This window comes from Corvus hawaiiensis, chromosome 4 (genome assembly GCF_020740725.1).
Source record: "Corvus hawaiiensis isolate bCorHaw1 chromosome 4, bCorHaw1.pri.cur, whole genome shotgun sequence".
NCBI classification, from domain to species: Eukaryota; Metazoa; Chordata; class Aves; order Passeriformes; family Corvidae; genus Corvus; species Corvus hawaiiensis.
The window spans coordinates 31,575,760-31,594,030 of NC_063216.1; the positions used below are offsets into that span (position 1 = coordinate 31,575,760).

The 18,271-nt window shown below is 45.7% G+C and overlaps 1 protein-coding gene across 1 annotated transcript; it reads left to right on the forward strand.

Annotated features, from left to right (window-relative positions):
• The first annotated feature begins 3,692 nt into the window (after positions 1 to 3,692).
• Positions 3,693 to 7,311, forward strand: HEBP1 (heme binding protein 1). The gene is made up of 4 exons (XM_048301998.1): positions 3,693 to 3,851; positions 4,000 to 4,138; positions 5,600 to 5,780; positions 7,038 to 7,311. Exons 1-4 carry the CDS (start codon positions 3,774 to 3,776, stop codon positions 7,207 to 7,209), a joined length of 570 nt encoding a protein of 189 aa, XP_048157955.1. The 5' UTR covers positions 3,693 to 3,773; the 3' UTR covers positions 7,210 to 7,311.
• Positions 7,312 to 18,271: the final 10,960 nt, after the last annotated feature.

An 18,271-nucleotide genomic window follows, 5' to 3' on the forward strand; every position in this document is an offset into this window, starting at 1 on the left:
ACGTCTCAATGTCATCAGCAAAACTGTCCTTCCCCTTCGACTGAATGCTCTGCAGAGCCAGAGGCGTGGAAATACTCAGCTGCGGAGACTCCCGGTGCACAGGAGAAGGTTGTATGCTCGCAGGAGACCTCAGAGCACCTAAATCTCTACCAGAAAAAAAAGAGAAATCTTTATTTTTTTTCATCTGCTTAAGCCTTACTCAATGAGACATTGCTAGAGACAAAAAAGTAAAGCACACACACAAGTCAGCTTTGCTAAGGAGACCAGAAATTCTGCATTTTGTTGCTGCCTTCCAAAGCTAGGTCAGTAGATGAAACCTGACCCTGTTCTTTAATGATGGCTGTTTGGTGTCCCAAGTGAAAAAAAGTTGACAAGCTCAGTCTACTTGAGCGTGAATACCTTTAGTCTATACAGGCATTCCTTCTGCTTACCAGAGGAAGCTCTTTCTATAAAGATCAGGTGAATTTCTCTCTCTGCCCTATTTGTAAAGCACTCCATCTGAAACAGCTGGGGAATTTGAACTTCAAGAGTGCTGAACAACTGATGAATGCAGAAAGATGGATTAGTGCTTGGCACTTCCAGCTGGGCAGGGAGAGGGAGAGGAAGTTATGTTTCAAAATATAGCCTTAACCTCTTGCCCATGTTCACATGTTCAGAGGGTGGGTAGGGATGGATAACCTTGGTCTGTACATCATGCTTCGACGCTGAAGATATATCAGATGCTAGGGGCCAAATCTTAATATCCACCTTCTGCAAGGAGTGTTTTTCTAGATACCTGGAACTGTGCACTCAGAATGGTGTTATTCACTAGATATGTTCAGAAATTCCAGCACTCTGAAACACACTGAACTGATTTTTGCCAAGACCCATGGATTTTTTTTTTCAAAGCTATTTAGATACCTAATGGCAAAGATAGGTGTCTGCAAGGATTTTCCAAAATAGCTTAAGAGACTCTTCAGTCCCCAAAATCACAGATAACAACTCAGCTGGTGTCTAATTCAGAGTTATTTTCTCCACATGCCTGCACTGACCTCCAGACATTTCCCAATATCCTTTAGCACAATTAAGATCTGTAGAAAATTAACAAACACGCACTCCAAAGACTTTGGTCCCTCAGGGATTACCCAGAATACCCTGCCTTCACCTTGTCTTTGCCTATGTCTTCCTGACAATGAAGCTGGTGATAAAAAAGAGTGCATAAATCAAATTATGCACTGAACAGAGGATAGAGTGGGCTTGCCCTTCAGGTCTCTAAAGATAAATCCAATACAGAGATTTCCATTCAGCATTGCAGTCAACTGTGTATATGAAATGTGTTGAAACATAAGAAGGGGAGCCAGAGAGGAAAAGAAACAGGTTTTCTTTAAGGTCTGGATGAAGCAATTTATGAGAACACAAATAAAGAATGGATTATGTCTAAATGATTGTGGGGGTGTCTGGCATGACAGTTGTTTTGAAAACACTCTCCAGTTACAGTGAGGATGCAGACTAGCTATTTAAGGATTCCCAAAGCCTGAGTTTATGGAAAGAAATTCAGTGAGACTACAATAACCTCCGAAAGAAAAGGGGAAAAAACCTAGTTTCATATGAAATCTTTCAGAATGGACCAGAAGAATTAACACAGTAAGAATTTTAGCTGCAACCTGGGAGTTAGTTGTGTGGGGGAGGTATGAGGAGTGTATGAGACAATCTGATAAATATTTCCCGGATGTAAATTCTCTGCGTTCAGGTTTTCAGAAAATAACAAAACTCTAACTTGCTCTCTTTGGCTTTTGCTTGGGAATTTCAAACACTGCTTAGCTAGAGAAGGGAAAAATCAAGACTGTGAAAAGGCTGATAAAAGGATAGAGTTGTGCCTTTGTTGAAGTTGTCATCATAATTTCTCAGGAAATGTAGAGCATTTTGATCTCAGAATATATTTACATAAACTACAAGGAATAACAGAAGAGAAAGGCCCCTAACTTGTTATTCTGCATTCAGAGTTTCTAGGCTGTGCTGTAGCAACAGCTGCATCCTTGCACAGATTGCTGATCCCTCCAAGGGATGCTTTGCTTGGGGCTGCAGGGACTGCTGGTTATTTTGGCCTATCTGGAGGAAGAGTACAACATAAATGTTAGCTTTCACAGTCATATTTTAGACACAAGCATTTTATCAGGCAACCTGAAGTTGTATAAATTGAGGACTACTTGAAACAGAAAGATGAGACTTCCCTAAGTCCCTCAAGTTACTGATGGTGGTGGGAGGCCAGACCAGATCATTGCAGACTCTTACTTTGTACCTAGATGTCTACCACCAGCTTCTGCCAGAGACAGAAGACAGGACAAGATGGACCCCCGTTTTAACTCAGTCCATGTATTCCTATGCTGCTTTGTTCAAGTTTGTAGTCTTGGCAAAACCTCCTCAGCACAATGGAGAAACTCACCATTTGCTTTAAAAGAGAACAGATAAGCTGCAGCATGCAACGTATATTACAATTCTGCAATTTCTTGCATAATGGTGAATAAACCAAGTAATATAAATGGTTAATAAATTACTAGTCTGTGACCTTGTCACCGCTGATAGCAGCCCCTGTCATTCACTCTGTGAAAGCCCATGCCAGGCTCCAGCCCAGCTCCCTGACCTGAACACGGCCTGTTTGATCAGATGATAACAGCCATCTTAATTTCTTTGCCTTTGCACGGCCCTCTCTCTAGATGGAAAAGTTTTAGTGTCCTATTTCTTTTATAATTTTATTTTTTGCTGTTTAAGACTGTAGGAAGGTTATGTGCCAGCCTACTTCTGCACTGTTCACTTTCTGTTTGAGGAGGCAGCAGTCCAGCTGAGCAACCACCTTGAGGTGTCTCATCTGCTGGGGAAGCTGGCCTGACTCATGGCACTGATCCTAGGGACTGGTATTTGATTTCTGCCTCTGCTGACCTCTTCTTAAAAGATCCTGGGTAAAGCACCTCCTCTAGCTGGCACTTGTCCTTTGACATAGCTCATACAACAAAAAAACCCACTTGTTGTCACAAAGTGTCTAAGTCTTCTATGCACAGAAATGTATCCAGCTACAGAAGCCATCTAAGCTCTCTGTTGCATTCATTTACATGTATTTCTGGGAAGGGATCTGGACGGAACTTTTAAACAGAGGTGACCAGTTGGGTGGACAGTGGAGGGAGATCAAATATCATCAGGAGCTTCTAAAATCGACCTGTCACCTAAAGCTTACAACATCCAGCAACACAGATCACTTCCTTAAAAAAACAACTATGTTCCCCTTTAGTTCTGTTTATTTAAAAAAAACCCCAAAAACCCAAAAGACAGGAGGCTATGATTTTGCAGTTCCAGGAGCACGGTGCCCTTCCACGCTATGCATGACACACTTTGCCAGTACTTCCTTTTCCTGTATTTCATTCCTTTCATATTCCCTCTCATATTTCCTGTCTCCCAGAGATGAATACCACCTGCTCCCGCACTTCATGGCTCCTCACACTTCTCGGCGCCCTCCCTTACTTCACCCTCCGGGCTCGCCACCCTCCGAGCTCGCCGCCCCCCGGCCCCGCGGTGCCGCCGCTCCCGGTGCCCTCGCACGGCCCCGGCCCCGCAGCACAGGCGGCCTCGGGCGCGCCCTGGGGGCGATGGCCGCGCTGCGGGCGGCGGGGCGGCCCCGGCCCCGGCCCCGGCCCTCCCACCTCCTCCAAGAGGGGCCGAGCCGAGCCAGGCGGGGCAGAGCCGAGCTGAGCAGGGCCGAGCCGAGCCGAGCCGGGCAGAGCTGAGCTGAGCCGCGCGGCACCATGCTGGGCATGGTGAAGAACTCGCTGCTGAGCACGGTGGAGGCATGGCCCTACCGCCTGCTGAGCAAGGGCGAGAAGGTCTGTGTGTGTCGGGGCGGGCGGCCGGCGCTGTTCCCCGGGCGGTGCTGCCAGCGGGGCCGGCTGAGGCGCTGCGAGGGAAAGCGGGTATCACCCCCGAGCAGCGCCTTCCTCCTGGCAGCGCCTCCATCCCCATCTCCTTCCCCAGGATCAGGTCAGCTACGAGGAAAGGGCGTGCGAGGGCGGGATGTTCGCCGCGGTGGAGCTGGTGGGGAAGCCGTTCGACGAAGCCTCGAAGGAAGGGGCAGTCAAGCTCCTGAAGTACGTCGGAGGAAGCAACGACAAGGGTGAGAGATGCTGCCTGCCCCGCGGGGCTTGTGGTTGAGGCTTGGTGAAAGCAGGATGGATGGAGGCAATGGCACTGCAGGCCCGCCTGGCTTGTGGCTCCCGTCACTGGGGGTCTTTGATGGGGATAGCCCCTCACTGGGAAAAGTAAACTTGCCATAGGTTAAGTCGTGCCCAGCCAACTCATGCTATGAGTCTGCTTATAACCCATCTCTGTTTCAGGGTGAAATCTCAAAAATTATTTGTTTAAACAGGAATGAGTTACCTTGCAGCTGGGATAACATGAGGACAGGCAGACATGTATCTATCACAGCTCCCTGGGTGAGCAGTAGCTGATGAAATCCAGGGTATCTGGGACACTTCAGTTCTATGATGTGCCCTTGTGAGCAGTGAAATAACAGTTACGACCTTGATATTTTATCTGGCTATTTTTATTCATGAAAGAGTAATGAACAATGAGCTTCCTTTTTAATAGTATTTTGTAATGTTTTATGGCAGTGCTTCCAGGTGATTGCTTCTGATTCTTGTTTTACTAAAGTGTGCGCATTTTAACCATTCATAGCAGAAGACCACAGAGTAGCTCTGAGACATATACATGTTCTTGGCACACCTTTCTCCAGCCTCTAGTAGAGGGACTAGTGTAGTCTCCATGGGAGTAGGAGGTGGATGCAGTGGGAAATGGCATTTGCAGCAACATGTTTTGGAAAGGTGATTGCTGTTGCTGTAGTAGAAAGGGTGCCTTCTACATAACATGTGACACAAACACTGGTATGACATCAAAGAGAGATAAGTGAGAAAGATGGCTTGATCTCAACTGTTTTTGTGGTTGCCTGATCCTGAGGTTTACTCCTGCAAGAAGAGTGAAGAAAAATGGTCTTCAGTGCCATGTGGTACTTCTTGGTGGTAATGAGTGGGAAAAAAGCATGCTGTTCCTGGAGTGTGGACAGCATGGACAGTCCTGCTGAAAGCCATAACAGCACTAAGTTTTGGGGCACTGGAAATTGTAGAATGTCTGGAAGCATTTGGAAGGGTTTAAGAGAAAGCCCCTGTCCCCCAGTATTGGCTGTGGACTCATGGCTAAGTGCAGATAGTATTAATTTAAATGCTGATGTCCTTTATATATGCTGCTGGGCTGTCCTGGAGCTACAGACCCTGCTGTCTTACAGCTGATTTGTCAGAAGATCAAAGTGTCTCAGAGAACCACAAAAGCAGCACCATTAATAAAAAGCATTCCAGAGGTCACTTGGGACACTTATTTCCCAGGGTCCTGGTGTGGAGAGAGAGCTTGGCCCAAGCAGAAGCCTGATGATGGCTGTTCCACTTCCCCAGAGGAGCCCACTCCTGACAAGGAGCTCATATGAGGAGTTTTCCAAAACTGAAATTAGCTTCTGTGAATTCCCTGTTAATTTTGTGAGTTCCTGAGAACCTAGACTTCTTTAGTAATGTCTGTGTGTCTGTTTCAGGAGTTGGAATGGGCATGACTGCTCCTGTCTCCATCACTGCTTTTCCTGCTGAAGATGGCTCCTTTCAGCAGAAGGTGAAAGTCTCTCTGCGGATCCCGAGCCAGTTTCAAGCCAACCCACCTTGTCCTACCGATGAAAGCATTAAGATTGAAGAAAGAGAGGGGATGACCATTTATTCCACGTAAGGAATGCGTCCTGGGATGTCCAGTCCCAAGTGCTGAGGTCTTTAGGGTGCTCTGAAGAGCAGTGTTTGTTTTACCAGGTGGCTTGCTGGACAAGAGGTGCATGTGGTAGAAGGAGATGGAGGGGTATGTCTAGACTGAAGACAGGCATTTTATGTCATTTCTTACCCTTGATCATGCTGCACTGATTTGGAATATGGATTTTTTTTTCCACTGGGTAAACAAGTGTGGAGGCTAGCCTCGAAAGATGCCATTTCTATTGTATGAATCTATTGTTTTTCCCACTTTCTGGGCTGCAGATTGTTTGTAGTCATTAAGAATGTTCTTTGGTGTGGTTCACATCAAACTGTCAACTGAAGCCTCATTCAGATGGACTCATACCAGACCCCACCATGGAAACAAGCAGCCATTGCATTGCTTCAAATCACCTTTGAATGTTTTCGGCTGTTGACTGACAGCCTGGACTCAAACTAGCATCACAACAGCAATAAGCTCTTCACCTTGTCTTTACCCCTTGGAGGTTCCCCTGCCTACTTTCTTGAACTGTTCTGGCTGACTCTTAACTAGCTTCTTTCTTGCCTCCGGCTGCTGCTTGGCCTTTGCTCTGGGCATGGGCCACTTCTGCAGTATCAGCCTGTTTTGTCTGAAATGTCAGCCCTGAGGGAGGGTGGTGAGGTGCAGGCTGATGTGGAAACAGTTCCTGTTGGTGGGAGGTCGACATAAACCAGACCCATTTCAGCCCACCCCTTTTAAACAGCATCATGTTCTGTAATTGCCAATTGTCTGTTCCTACCTCCCCTTTTTCTTGGGCTAGCTAGAGTTTGGCTTTCCTTCGCGATCTGGCTTCCAGCAGATGGTTGGTCACACCACAGTGAACATGGTTGTTGACAGCATTAGTGAGGACTATGGGCTGGGCTGATTTGGAGATAACCTTGTGTTTTAGAAAGTTGTTTCTCTGATACGGTGTTGATTCACAGGGCAGGGGCATTCTGCTGGCTGACATACATGGGGCTGTTTGGGGGGATCCCTTTCGGGTCTGCCAAAGGATGATTGCACCTTGGCTGTGTCACCCATGAGACTTCATCTGTCACAGATGAAGTGTGCTGGTTCACAATGAACAGTGCATGCATGAGTGCGTGTTGGCAGGACCTGGATTGAAATACATGTCTAAATATACTGTGGCTATCTATTGTTCTCTCTCTCTTCCTTTCTGTGCTTTGCCGGGACTGTGAAACACCTCTCTGGTTTCTTTGCAGGCAGTTTGGTGGCTATGCCAAAGAGGCAGATTACGTGAGCTATGCTGCCAAGCTGAAGGCTGCTCTGGGGAGTGATGCTGCATACCGCAAGGATTTCTACTTGTGTAATGGTTATGACCCTCCTATGAAGCCTTACGGACGCCGCAATGAGGTCTGGTTTGTGAAGGAGTGAACATCTGGCTCCCCGTGGTGCTGCCTTGCACTGATAACCTCCCCACACTATGTCCCTGTCCTCTTTAAAATAAACTAATAATTCAGCAGAGGCGAAAAGCTATCACTGCCTTTCTCCATGCCTATGGCTTAGTCTTTTATGGGCCATAGAAGTCATTTTAGAAGAACACTTGCTGACCCTCCCGACAGTCCTGCTCCTTTGTTCCAGACCAGGTCCTCAGCCACATAGACTCTCTTGATCTCACCGTGGTTTGTTTTTATCTCCTTTGTGCTTCCAGAGTTCAGTGCTGAGAAAGCCAAAAGTACTTAATTGACTGGTGCCTGACAGGAGTCACGTCCAAGTGGAGGCAGACTATTAGTCTCACCTGAGCCGGACAGGGAAACATGACAAAAGTGCATACAGAGACTTTTTTATCTCCTTCAGTTTGCTGCAGCTGTAAAATGCTGCTTTTATCTTTGCCATTCCACAAACAGTCTAAAGGGACACGGGCATTGCTGCCAACACAGCATAGTGAAAATAAGTATCCTTTACATTAATTCAGAGCCTGCAGAAGATCAGCGCTTCTGTCATCTGAGAAATGTCATTTAGAGAAAGGTCCAGGTTCTGTTTGCAGCTTTCTTCTGTTTGAGGAGAGATGTTTTGGCATGTTCTATGTCTTGATCTCAGCTAGCAGCTGGACAATGGGACCTGGAGACTTCAAGATCATTTCCTCACCTTCCTATTACTTTTGTGTAACATTTCTTTAAAACTAGCCTATACAAGGGCCAAAGCAGAAATATGTGTGGTTCTAATTGAATTCTCTAATTGAATTAGAGAAATGCAAGGCTGGGAAGAAGGCAGATGCTTATTACTTGTGATCTGAGGGTGCATTTGAAGAATGGTGAACATATAGTGAAACTACCATGGGTGCCAACCTAAAAAACTTCTTAAGAGGTGTCAGTTTTTGAAGGGCTACTCAGACCACCTGTTTTCTTCAGAGGAGGAAAAGGAAAACATGGGTGTTCTGGGAAGCAGGGACTTGGGTCAAATATTGAGTAGCCTTTCAAAAACTTCAAATACAGTAGCAAGTGTGGGTCATGTTTCAGGAAGAGTGGCAATGTTGAAATATGTCAGGCATCAAACCAGCATTTTGGCTGGCTCTGCCAGGGAGACAGCAGAATGCCCGCAGGGGGAACGATCACACACCATGCTACTGTGGGTGCCTGTATACTTGGGTACTTGCACTAAAAGAGGTGTGGTCCTCTGGTGGTGAAGTGCCCCAGTCCTTCAGGTGCTTTCCAAAAGCCATTTTCCCCTGGAGCTGAAAGAGAAGTTTGTCAGATGGCATCTTGGCTTCTGGCTGGTCAAGCTGTTGCACATGCGCCTGCTTTCTGAGAACAAAGCTCAGCAGTAAAAGCAGAAAACCTGAGGTTTTGATGCACTTTCCTTTTCTCTCTTGCTGAGCCATGTAAGAGCTTTGCTGTGGACTTCAGGAGAGTTTCAGTCCCTGTGTGCAAGAGCAGCTAGTTCAGGATGGGTAAAAAGAGCAGATATCATTTAATTAAGCAACAAACAAACAACAACAACAACAAGGGAAAGCTATTGGTTGTGGTTAGTGACTGCAGTGCAGGGGAGGAAGAATCAAAAGAGAAATCAAGACAAACAAAGAATAAGGCTTTTGAAGGAATTTTTGAAGTGGCAAATGCCCGATTAAGCTTGTACCTGAGTCCAAAGGGACTGTTCATGTCCCAGATTTTTTTAACCTGTATGGGTGAGAAATGGAGGAGCACAGTGTTGTCCAGCCTTCCCAGGTTCTTTTTGGAACTTTTGGATACAGTCTGGTGACCTGTGGTGAATGTCCTTCAATGATCAAAACCTTGAAATGTCTCAAAATTTATCTTGTGAAATCTCAGGTGTTAGGGATGCCAATAATAAACCTGGTATATACAGAGCTGCACATCTCAGCAGCATGGTGGGGTTCTTTTATAAAATGCATACACTCTGAACAGAGAGTCAGAGCTTCAGACCCAACAGTGAGAGCAAACATCTGTAGGCTCTGCCTGTGCAGCCCTGCTACTGGCCTTTTGCATCAGGCAGGCAGGATAGAATTTCATAAACATTGTTAAATGATGCCAAAGCCATATGCAAACTGAATTGGCTTTTTTGTACACACAAAGATGCCAGGGTTTTGTCCGTATTTTCTGCAGTTTTGAAATTATTTATTTCAAACATAATATTGTGATTTACAACTTCTGTGCTGATCACTGACTTTGTGAGCTCAGTGGGAGTTGTTGATTTGCTAGACTGTAGGTTGCCAGTTTATCTTTGTGTTTGGGGTACTAATCATGTCACAGCATTTATAAATAGTCATAATGCTTTTTCCAATAAATCTCTATTTTAGGTATCCTGGTGTGGCCCTGCATTATCTGACTGTGAGAGATGGGAGGTGATGGAGTAATCTCCTTCATTTGTTCCAGCCGTTGAGAGGCTTTGAGCAATGTATTTGTGTTAATGTAGAAACAAGGGGCCTGCTCACCTGAGGAAAATTACGTGTTCCTGTGGCTGGGGTTCACAGGCAGTGAACACATGAATGTTCAGGCAAATACTCATGACTGATTTTCAACACGATGTATGATCCAGAAATGTTAGACATTTTGTCCCGTTGAGGTCCATCCAGCTTGGTGCCCTGTCCCTGTGATGGACAGTAGTGGATACCTGAGACAAGATTACAGGAACAGTGCAACTGTGGGCTCAGACCTTCTCTAAATATTTCCCTATCTCTAGTACAATGTCGCTGAGGGATTTTTGTTATTGTGCTTGGTGGACCCAGGTAGATTTTATCCCATGCATTTGTCAGGATGCTTTCTAAAATAAGGTGAAATTACTATCCATGGCATCCTTTTGTCCTTCCTTGGTTATGGAAGGGTAGAAATACTCTTTGTCTCAGGGTTTCCAGCAGGCTGTCTCTCTGCTCCTTAGGCAGCAGGGTCAGTCAGCTTTTTGATACGCCTCCATCACTGCAAGTGAATGTTTGTTTGGACAGCCAGAGTCGCTGTTGACACTGGAGGATTTCCAACCGCCTCTTTGTGCTGGGGCCAGAAGTCAGAGGTGCATTCTGGATTTTGACTCAAGGCCAGCATGGGTTACACAGACACTGTGTTACACACAGTTGATTCCTGAACTGATGTTAAAACAAACAAAATTTTTCTCCATCCGCTGCAGTATTTGTTCTCTGAGAGATTAGAGTGCAGCAGGTTGCATAGAGAACTCCTTGCTTCTCTTCTGTGCCTGTGCAATGTCCTTTTCTGTCTCCAGTGAATGCTGAAAAGGAGAGATTTTGGTGCTCTTCAGTTGTTCATGGGCGTCATGATGTTGCCTGTTGTGTGTTGATTTGAGAAGGCAGTGCAGGGGAAACTGAAAGGTGGATGTTTCTCTTTGCTAAGGCCCCTCAGCGCTGCTGGAGGTCGCCTTGCTGGGTTGTTGGGACGTGGTGGGTTTGTGCATCAGAGACTGCATTGCTGCCCGTGGCCCCTTTCCCATCGCCTCACTTGTCAGCGCAGTGGAACAGCCCGTGCTTCGGGCTGGGCTGGACAGCCTCAGCAGGGGAGTGGCCTTGGGAATTATCTCCGCCTGCCAGCGACAGGAGTGCCCTTGCTGGTTATTAGCAGCTGGGCAGGTCCCTCCCAGTGCTGTGCAAAGCAGTGGTATGATAGCGGTAGATTGGGCCACGGCAAGGGCTACGTTTAAACAGAGCCAAATTTAAAAGCATAACTATACACGTGCCATGCAGATTTAGCTGTGCTGGATATACAACCTTGCTAAGCTACTCCACTTGTTAGTAAGGAATTTTCCTGCTGGTATTAACGGTGGCAAACCATATATATTTATATATATATATATGTACGTGCATATAGGTATAAATGTATGTATAAGTATTGTGTATGTAGACCAGCTACTGTGATCTATTGTTTGGCTTCTGTAGTCACTGAATAACTCACTAGAGTGAATGCAGCCACAGGGTGAACTTTTGCAGACTGAAGTTTCAAGACTGCTAGAATGAGAGCTTTGTTAGCTTCAGAAAGAAATAGTTTATTTTGTAGACACATGCCTAAATATATCTAACACTGCATTAAGAAGACGACAGCCTTTATAAAAGAGCTAATTGGTTAAGTTGTCCATGTACATCTTGCCAGCCTTATAATACTCCAGTCACTTTGAGGGGATGGGTGTTTTATGGTGAATGAGGAAGTAACATCATTATTTCCCCATTTTCATCAATCCCTGTGGCAAAGAGTGTGTGAGCAGCTATTGTGCTTATGGTCACAAATTTTCAGTTTTGCAGTGCTGCCCCAAGGCGACGGGTCAGAGGAGGAAGATTGTGGCTCCTGGCTCACATCGTCCCTCCCTATTGTAGTTACAGTAATACCTCTTTTAGAACAGCGCTCCGAGCAGCAGCTCTCTTTCTTCTGTGACAGCATTTCAGCCACACTGAGCTAAAAAGAAATGCATCTCTTTTAACAGGACCATAAGTAGCTTTGGATGTATAATGCCTCTATAAAACTGCTTGGCAACATGATTTATTAGAGCGGGATCAGTGGTAAAAGTGACTTCTCTGACAGTAATGGATGAAACACTTCCAGCGTAGCTACTCTGTCTCTGCTTGGTGCCTATGCCAACAGCAGGCTGGTTTTGTCAGCTCATTCATAATCTCTGCTTTGCTCTCAGCAGAATCCATTGCACAAGACAGGTTTCAGCCATGGCAGATGCCTTTTTTCTAGTCCTCTGTGGGAGCTGCTGGAGAAGATGGGTCAGTGCAAATACTGCTTCATTCCTGAGAATCTGCCTGCTTAATTCTACAACCAGACCCCATACCTAGGTGAGAGTTGGGTGCATACCGCTCCAATACCCCTCACTGCTGCCCACTCCCATGAAGAGAAATTTGAGTGACTGGGGTGGAAGGAGCTGCACTGTTCTTAGACTGAGTGTGAGGTCTGACTGATCATCAAGGTCCTGGGGAAATCTGAGACGTATCTTCTGTGCAGTCCCTGTGAGAAAACTGGATTGAGGAGCCTAAGGTGCAGGTTTTTAAAAGTACCAGTGGAAGTGAAAGATCCCAGAAACCACATCCTGAAATATACCATGTGCTGCAGCACCCTGATCTGCATTGTGACTTGAGTGACCTTGGGTTGTGCAATGTGACACTGGCAGTGTGACCTGACTCTGGGGCTCCTTGTGGTGGGACAGCAGAGCCCAGCCTGTGCCATGTGGACAGCTGCACCACCCACCCTGCCCATGCCTGGACTTGGAAGTTAGGTGGGCTCTAAGAGACGTTCATGTTTGGGATGTGTCTTCTTGAGCACATGAAAACAGAGGATTGCCATGGCAACTGTTCTCCCTTGAGTGTTTTTCCAATGTTTTCCAATGTTTTCCAATCTTACTCACTTTTTCTTATATCCCTAGTGTTTAATTTAAGGCCTTTCTTAATTGGAGTCCAAAGAAGCATTTGAAGTGAATTCTCTGATTAGACAAAAAGTTAGGACACCTTCCCACACAACTGATGAAGTATAAGATCAACAGAATTGAATGCTGCTGTGAGTAAGAGGAGATCTGAAATTTGAAATGCATTGTACCCAGACAAATGAAATAAATGAAGCCTTTTACTTAAAGCAAAGCATTGAAATAAAAAGTAGTGTACAGCACGACAATTTTGGGCTCTCCCCTGCTGGTAGATCTTTCTAGCTGTTTAATCACTGATTGTAGACCTTTGCAATCTTCTTTATGACTCAGCTTTGTGAAGGAACATCTTTCCAAATCAACATGTGTTGGCTCATTGAAGTACCTTTCATGAGCTGTAGTAGTATTTAGTCGGGGCACTTTCAAGGGGATGGTTACTTCAGTGGTGTTTCTTTGGGGTAATTACCATGCCTCTCATTTGCCAGTACCTTGCTTCCACTTTATGTGTGTTTGGCAGGGATAGAGTTCATTTTCTTCATAGTAGCTGGTGTGGGGCTGTGTTTTAGATTTGTGCTGGAAACAGCATTGATAATACAAGGATGTTTTTGCGATCGCTGAGCAGTGCTTGCACAGAGCCAAGGTCTTCTCTGCTTCTTGTTGCACGTAGGGCAGGGGTGCACAAGAAGCTGGGAGGGGAGACAGCTGGGACAACTGACCCCAGCTGATACGCCATTCCATATGGTGCCACACAGCATATAAAGTGGGGGGAAGAACGGAAGAGGGATGTTCAGAGTGATGTCATTTTTCTTGCCAAGGAACTGTTCCATGTGATGAAACCCTGGTGTCCTGGAGATGGCTGAAACTCCTACCTGCACATAGCAAGTGGTGAATTAATTAGTTGCTTTGCTTTGTCTGCATATGTGGCTTTTGCTTTACCTATTAAACTGTCTCTATCTCAACCCACAAGTTTTCTCACTTTAATTCTTCTGCTTCTCTTCCCCATCCCACCAGGGTGGGTGAGTCAGCGAGCAGCTGTGTGATGCTTCATTGCTGGCTGGGGTTAAACCATGACACACCTGCACGCCAATACCTATGTGTGGGAAACCCAGGCTGGAGGGGAAGAAGAACTTCTGTGGAGGTGTAGGAAGGAGAAGGTTGATGCCTTGGTTGTGCTGTCTTGGGGGAGGGCGGTGTGAGGGTGGGTTGGTTGAACGCAGTGTCTTTGGTGCCCCGTACCTCCTGCACTGGCCCTTTGCCCTGGTGGAGGTTGGCAGGGAGACTGATGAGCCCCTTTCAATAGGGCTTATGCCGTGATGGCTGCAGCACAGTTAATCACAGAAGAGGAACTGGAGATTCCTCCCAGCTTCTCCAGCCCTGCCTTGAGACAGACTATGTCTCCTCCCTACGGCAGGGCCCAGGGAACAAAGATCTCCCTGGAAATTCCCTGCCTGACTCTTCTCCCGCTGTGTTGCCATCTGCTTTACACAATACTCTGGTATATGCCTTTGTGGACAGCAATGCTCTTCCTCCAAAGACATCTTTGGCGCTGCTTCCCTGGAGGAGCAAAATCCTGAGGCACAAAGGGCAGCTGAGACTGTTCTGAGCACTCCTTCCTGTCCCAAGGCAGGGAGGGAAACAGAAATTACAATTTTAGGATTTTATGAGATACTGTGTCTTGGGAACCTGGTCTAAAACACCCTCCAGTTGGAAACCTGCCCAGATGATTTCAAAATGGTAAAGGCAGTCCTGTTTTGATCCAAATGGGGTAACAGGGCTTGGAGCAAATAGAGATGGAAAAAATGGCTGCAGGTTCGGGCACACAGGGTGCCCAGGTGTGGTTTTGTTCCTCCCAGGTGTATTTGTTGATCTGCTCGTGTGTTGACCCCTGTGTAGCTTCATGCTGCACCTCTCCCATCTCATCGGGCATGGCAGTGGCACTGCTCACATGTGAGGTAGGCAGTGCCCTGTTCCTCACTTTGCCTCTCAGGTGCAGGCATGGTTTGTATCAGCTTCTAAATGGCTGCACAGGACATCTCTCTGAATCCAGGAATGAAGGCCAGATCTTTAGCCAGGGGAGTCATTTGGCTGGAGACAGCTCTCCACAGAGCTGGTTTGTTAACGGGAAACAGGAGTTCATTTATTTTTCATCATGATGATGCTATTTCTGAATAAGAGAGAAAAATGAGAGTTTATTTCTGAAGCGTATGATTTAGTTTTTGGCCTTTGAAAATTTGTTTATTTTGAATGGAAGCCCAGAATGCACATAATATAGCAAAAGATTGCAGATACAGACAGGGATTTTTGTTTCACCTTTCAAGTTACTCCCACTCCTGGTGCTAAGACAGTAGCATTTGAAAAGGCTCTGGATGTTTTCCCTTTCCGTGGAAAGAAACACACGAAAATAATAATCCTGAAGCAATATGGAAGCACCTGCTTCCCAATAACTGCTGAAAGCAGCAAGGTACAACCAGGCACACCAGGGAGATGAGGAAAATGTCCTGGGAACTGCCACCTGAACAGAGTTTCCCTGTGACTGCAGTTCCTGCTCCAGGGAGATGTAGCAAGGGGTTGAACACGAGCTTGGCAGACAGTTGTGATGTGAAGGTAAGCACAATTGTTTTCTGAAATGTTTGATCCCATAATCCACAAATCCGTTTATCATAAAGAGCCTTTCAAACTGTTGTGTCAAACTCTTCTGGACTGAATCCAGCTCCTGAATTATGAGAAGCTAAAAATGGTGTCTATTCCCATGGCTATAGACAGAGAGATGCTACTCAGCAACAAATGCACCACCAAGTGCTTTAAAAATAGCCCCTGTGGAATTATTCAGTGTTTGGGACTTGTCATTTCATAGGGGTAAAAATGGATTCATTTTGGCACAAAATATGCATAATATGTATCCACAGCTTTATAAATAGCATTTATAAAATTATGTGTATAATTTTATCTTAAATTGATGCTGAGCAAAGAGACAAAACAATCAACAAGAACTTAACACAAGTTTTGTTCTTAGATAATTGTAAGACATTTGTCTTAGAAATGCAGGTGTCAAAAGAGACCTTCCTCCCTTCTCCCCTCCCTCCTTTCTTTCTTTAACACAACTTTAGGGAAAAATCTTGAAATTACTGCCATTATGGCAAATGTGATAGCTACAAGCCGAAGAAGAAGCCTGGCCCAAAGTTGTCAGCCCACACAAATTAATTCCATGGCTTTAGCTATTCTGTAGGAGAGAAGTTTTCAAATGCAGGCCTTTATATCTCCTGGAGATCCAGGTTTTGCAAGTGGAGTCACAAATGTGGTGGAAATTCAGTTGGTGAGATGGTGCTCTTGGACATACCTGGGTCAATAGCTGGAACGTAACTGGAATTGACTCTTAAAGGAGCATTTGGGGACCATGCTCTTTGTCCTCCTCTCCTGTTATTCTGCTTCTTTTCATCTCACTTGCCCTTGTAGTACTCATGCAGGGCCACAGCATTGGTACTGGTGAGTGGGGAGGATAAGGTCTCGTTGGAGGCTCCTGGGCATCTTTCCTTTTCTATGTATGGGCTCTGCTGAAAGGGAGCAGGTAAAAATATGAAGACTTTGCTGCTGCCCTGCTCCATGCTTTCCTGTCCACCCTCTACCCTGTAGAGCCTGGCTGCAGGCTGAGGGTCCTTCTTGCTTCTAAAGGTGCTCAGTCACAATCTGTAGCAGCCTAAGCCCTAGGAAAGGGTGGAAGATAGGGCTGGGAAAGCAATATCCTGGGAAAACATTTTGCAAAATTGGAGCAATAATGTAGCAGAACAAAATGTGAGGCCTTATAGGCATGGACAACAATTTTGTTAGCGAACAGAACCGGTTTTGTTCACTCACACTTGCACACCTGTACTCAGGTGCAGGATGCCAGCATCCAAGTGGTGGTTTGCTCTGGGTCAGATTGCCACAGCCACCACTGACAGTCCTGAGTGGGGACTGACCACCAGAGGAGTGACCCGTGGGCTGCTGGGAAGCGCAGGGTGGAGAACTGGACTTGTGTGCAGGAAGATGCCACCCCTATACAATGTCATGCCTCGGAGCTGTGTTTGTGAAGTCTCAGGATATAATGTATGAGCAGACTTGGTTGTCCTGTCCTGATCAGGGGGCATGAGGTAGAATAAAAGTGGGATTTGGCAACTGAGATTTGGGCTCCCCAGAACAGTGCAATGGCACAAGACAGCAACTTCACCAAAATGCTGAGATCCTTCAAATTGTAATGCTTTTCTTTAGAAATCAGCATTTAAAAACCTTTTTTAATGAAATGCATATTTTTTTTATTTGAAAAAACTCTTAGAATAGTACATTTTTAATAAGGTTGGGTTTTTTTTCATATGATTTCACAGAAGTCAGTAATATTTTCTGGGAAAAATTACATCCCTCTTACCATTTTACTGAAATTATTAAATGGTTTCTAGGGCAACTTACCAATAGCGTTAAGGTTCACTTTTGTATTTCTTGAGGGGTCAGGGAGGTCTTCATCAGAGAAATCAAGGGATAGACAAAAATGTCAGAACTGTGCTTTGATGTTTTCCCACCTCTTGCTGAAGCAAAAAATATTGCCTGCTAATGTGATGAAAAGGAGTGAGGCTAGCTGGAGATTTATGCCCTCCTGGAGACATGGTGTGTCAGCTCTCCTCCAAGTTCTCTCATGCTATTTCCATGGCAACTCCATATAATGATAACTCCCACAGATTTTCTCCCTTTATCTGTTATTTTGGTCCCAGATAGTGATGGAGTTGAGGCATACATTTCTTTCACACCATTTGATGCCCATCGACACCAAAGTAAATAATGTCCTCATTCTCCAGGTCTTTAGAAAGCATAGTTAGTTCACAGCCCTTTCAGGGATTCACCTGCAGAGCTGGACGGAGCTGAGACAGGAAAAGCAGTGCTACAGATGCTCAGAGGAATCTGCAAAGGATGAATGCTCACTGTCAGCACAACGTGACAGGATTGCATTCCACTCCTGCTCTTCTTCTCCCCTTGGCCAGGGTAACAGATGGACACTAAGGAGGAGGCCATGGTATAATGGGAGTGATGCCTTTTCCTGGTCTTAAAATCAAGAGTCAAACACGGTTAGAAGGGAAAAAGGGATTTTACCTTGGTATTTATTTTAAGGATCCTTAGGTGCACTACGTCCAGGTGGAATGCACCGAAATGCACACCTCAATGCACACCCCCGAAAGATCTGGTATAACATTATAGGTCTTACTAATTAGCATATCTATCAAAGATTCCCCAATGAGAGGCTTGAAGGAGCCCCCCCCAAGGAATCTTCCCCTGGATGGTTCTATCTTAGTTTACGGAATGTGTTCTGGAGAGGACCTTGGGATCTGGGGCACGCTATCCTCTACCTACGAAGCTTCTAAAATGTTTAGTCTCTCAGCTTGACAAACAAGTCCAAGAATGTAGGCAAAAAGAATACAGAAGTTTTAAAAAGGTATAACAGGGGTATAAAAGAAAAGGCAAAAAATTATCATGGCATCAGGGGGATGGATGATTTGGGTGCAGGGAGCTGCATCTCAGCTGTCCTGCCCAGGGAGACAGGAGGTCATTCTGCCTGATAGTGAGATGCTCCCGTTCCCCCTGCTGTCTGTCCATGATTGCAAATCTA

Excerpts from the sequence above, each read along its gene's own strand:
- HEBP1 (XM_048301998.1), top strand. The coding sequence starts at position 3,774 with ATGCTGGGCATGGTGAAGAACTCGCTGCTGAGCACGGTGGAGGCATGG. Across the intron at positions 4,139-5,599 it reads CGGAGGAAGCAACGACAAGG|GAGTTGGAATGGGCATGACT; the intron begins GTGAGAGATGCT and ends TGTCTGTTTCAG. Across the intron at positions 5,781-7,037 it reads GGGATGACCATTTATTCCAC|GCAGTTTGGTGGCTATGCCA; the intron begins GTAAGGAATGCG and ends GTTTCTTTGCAG.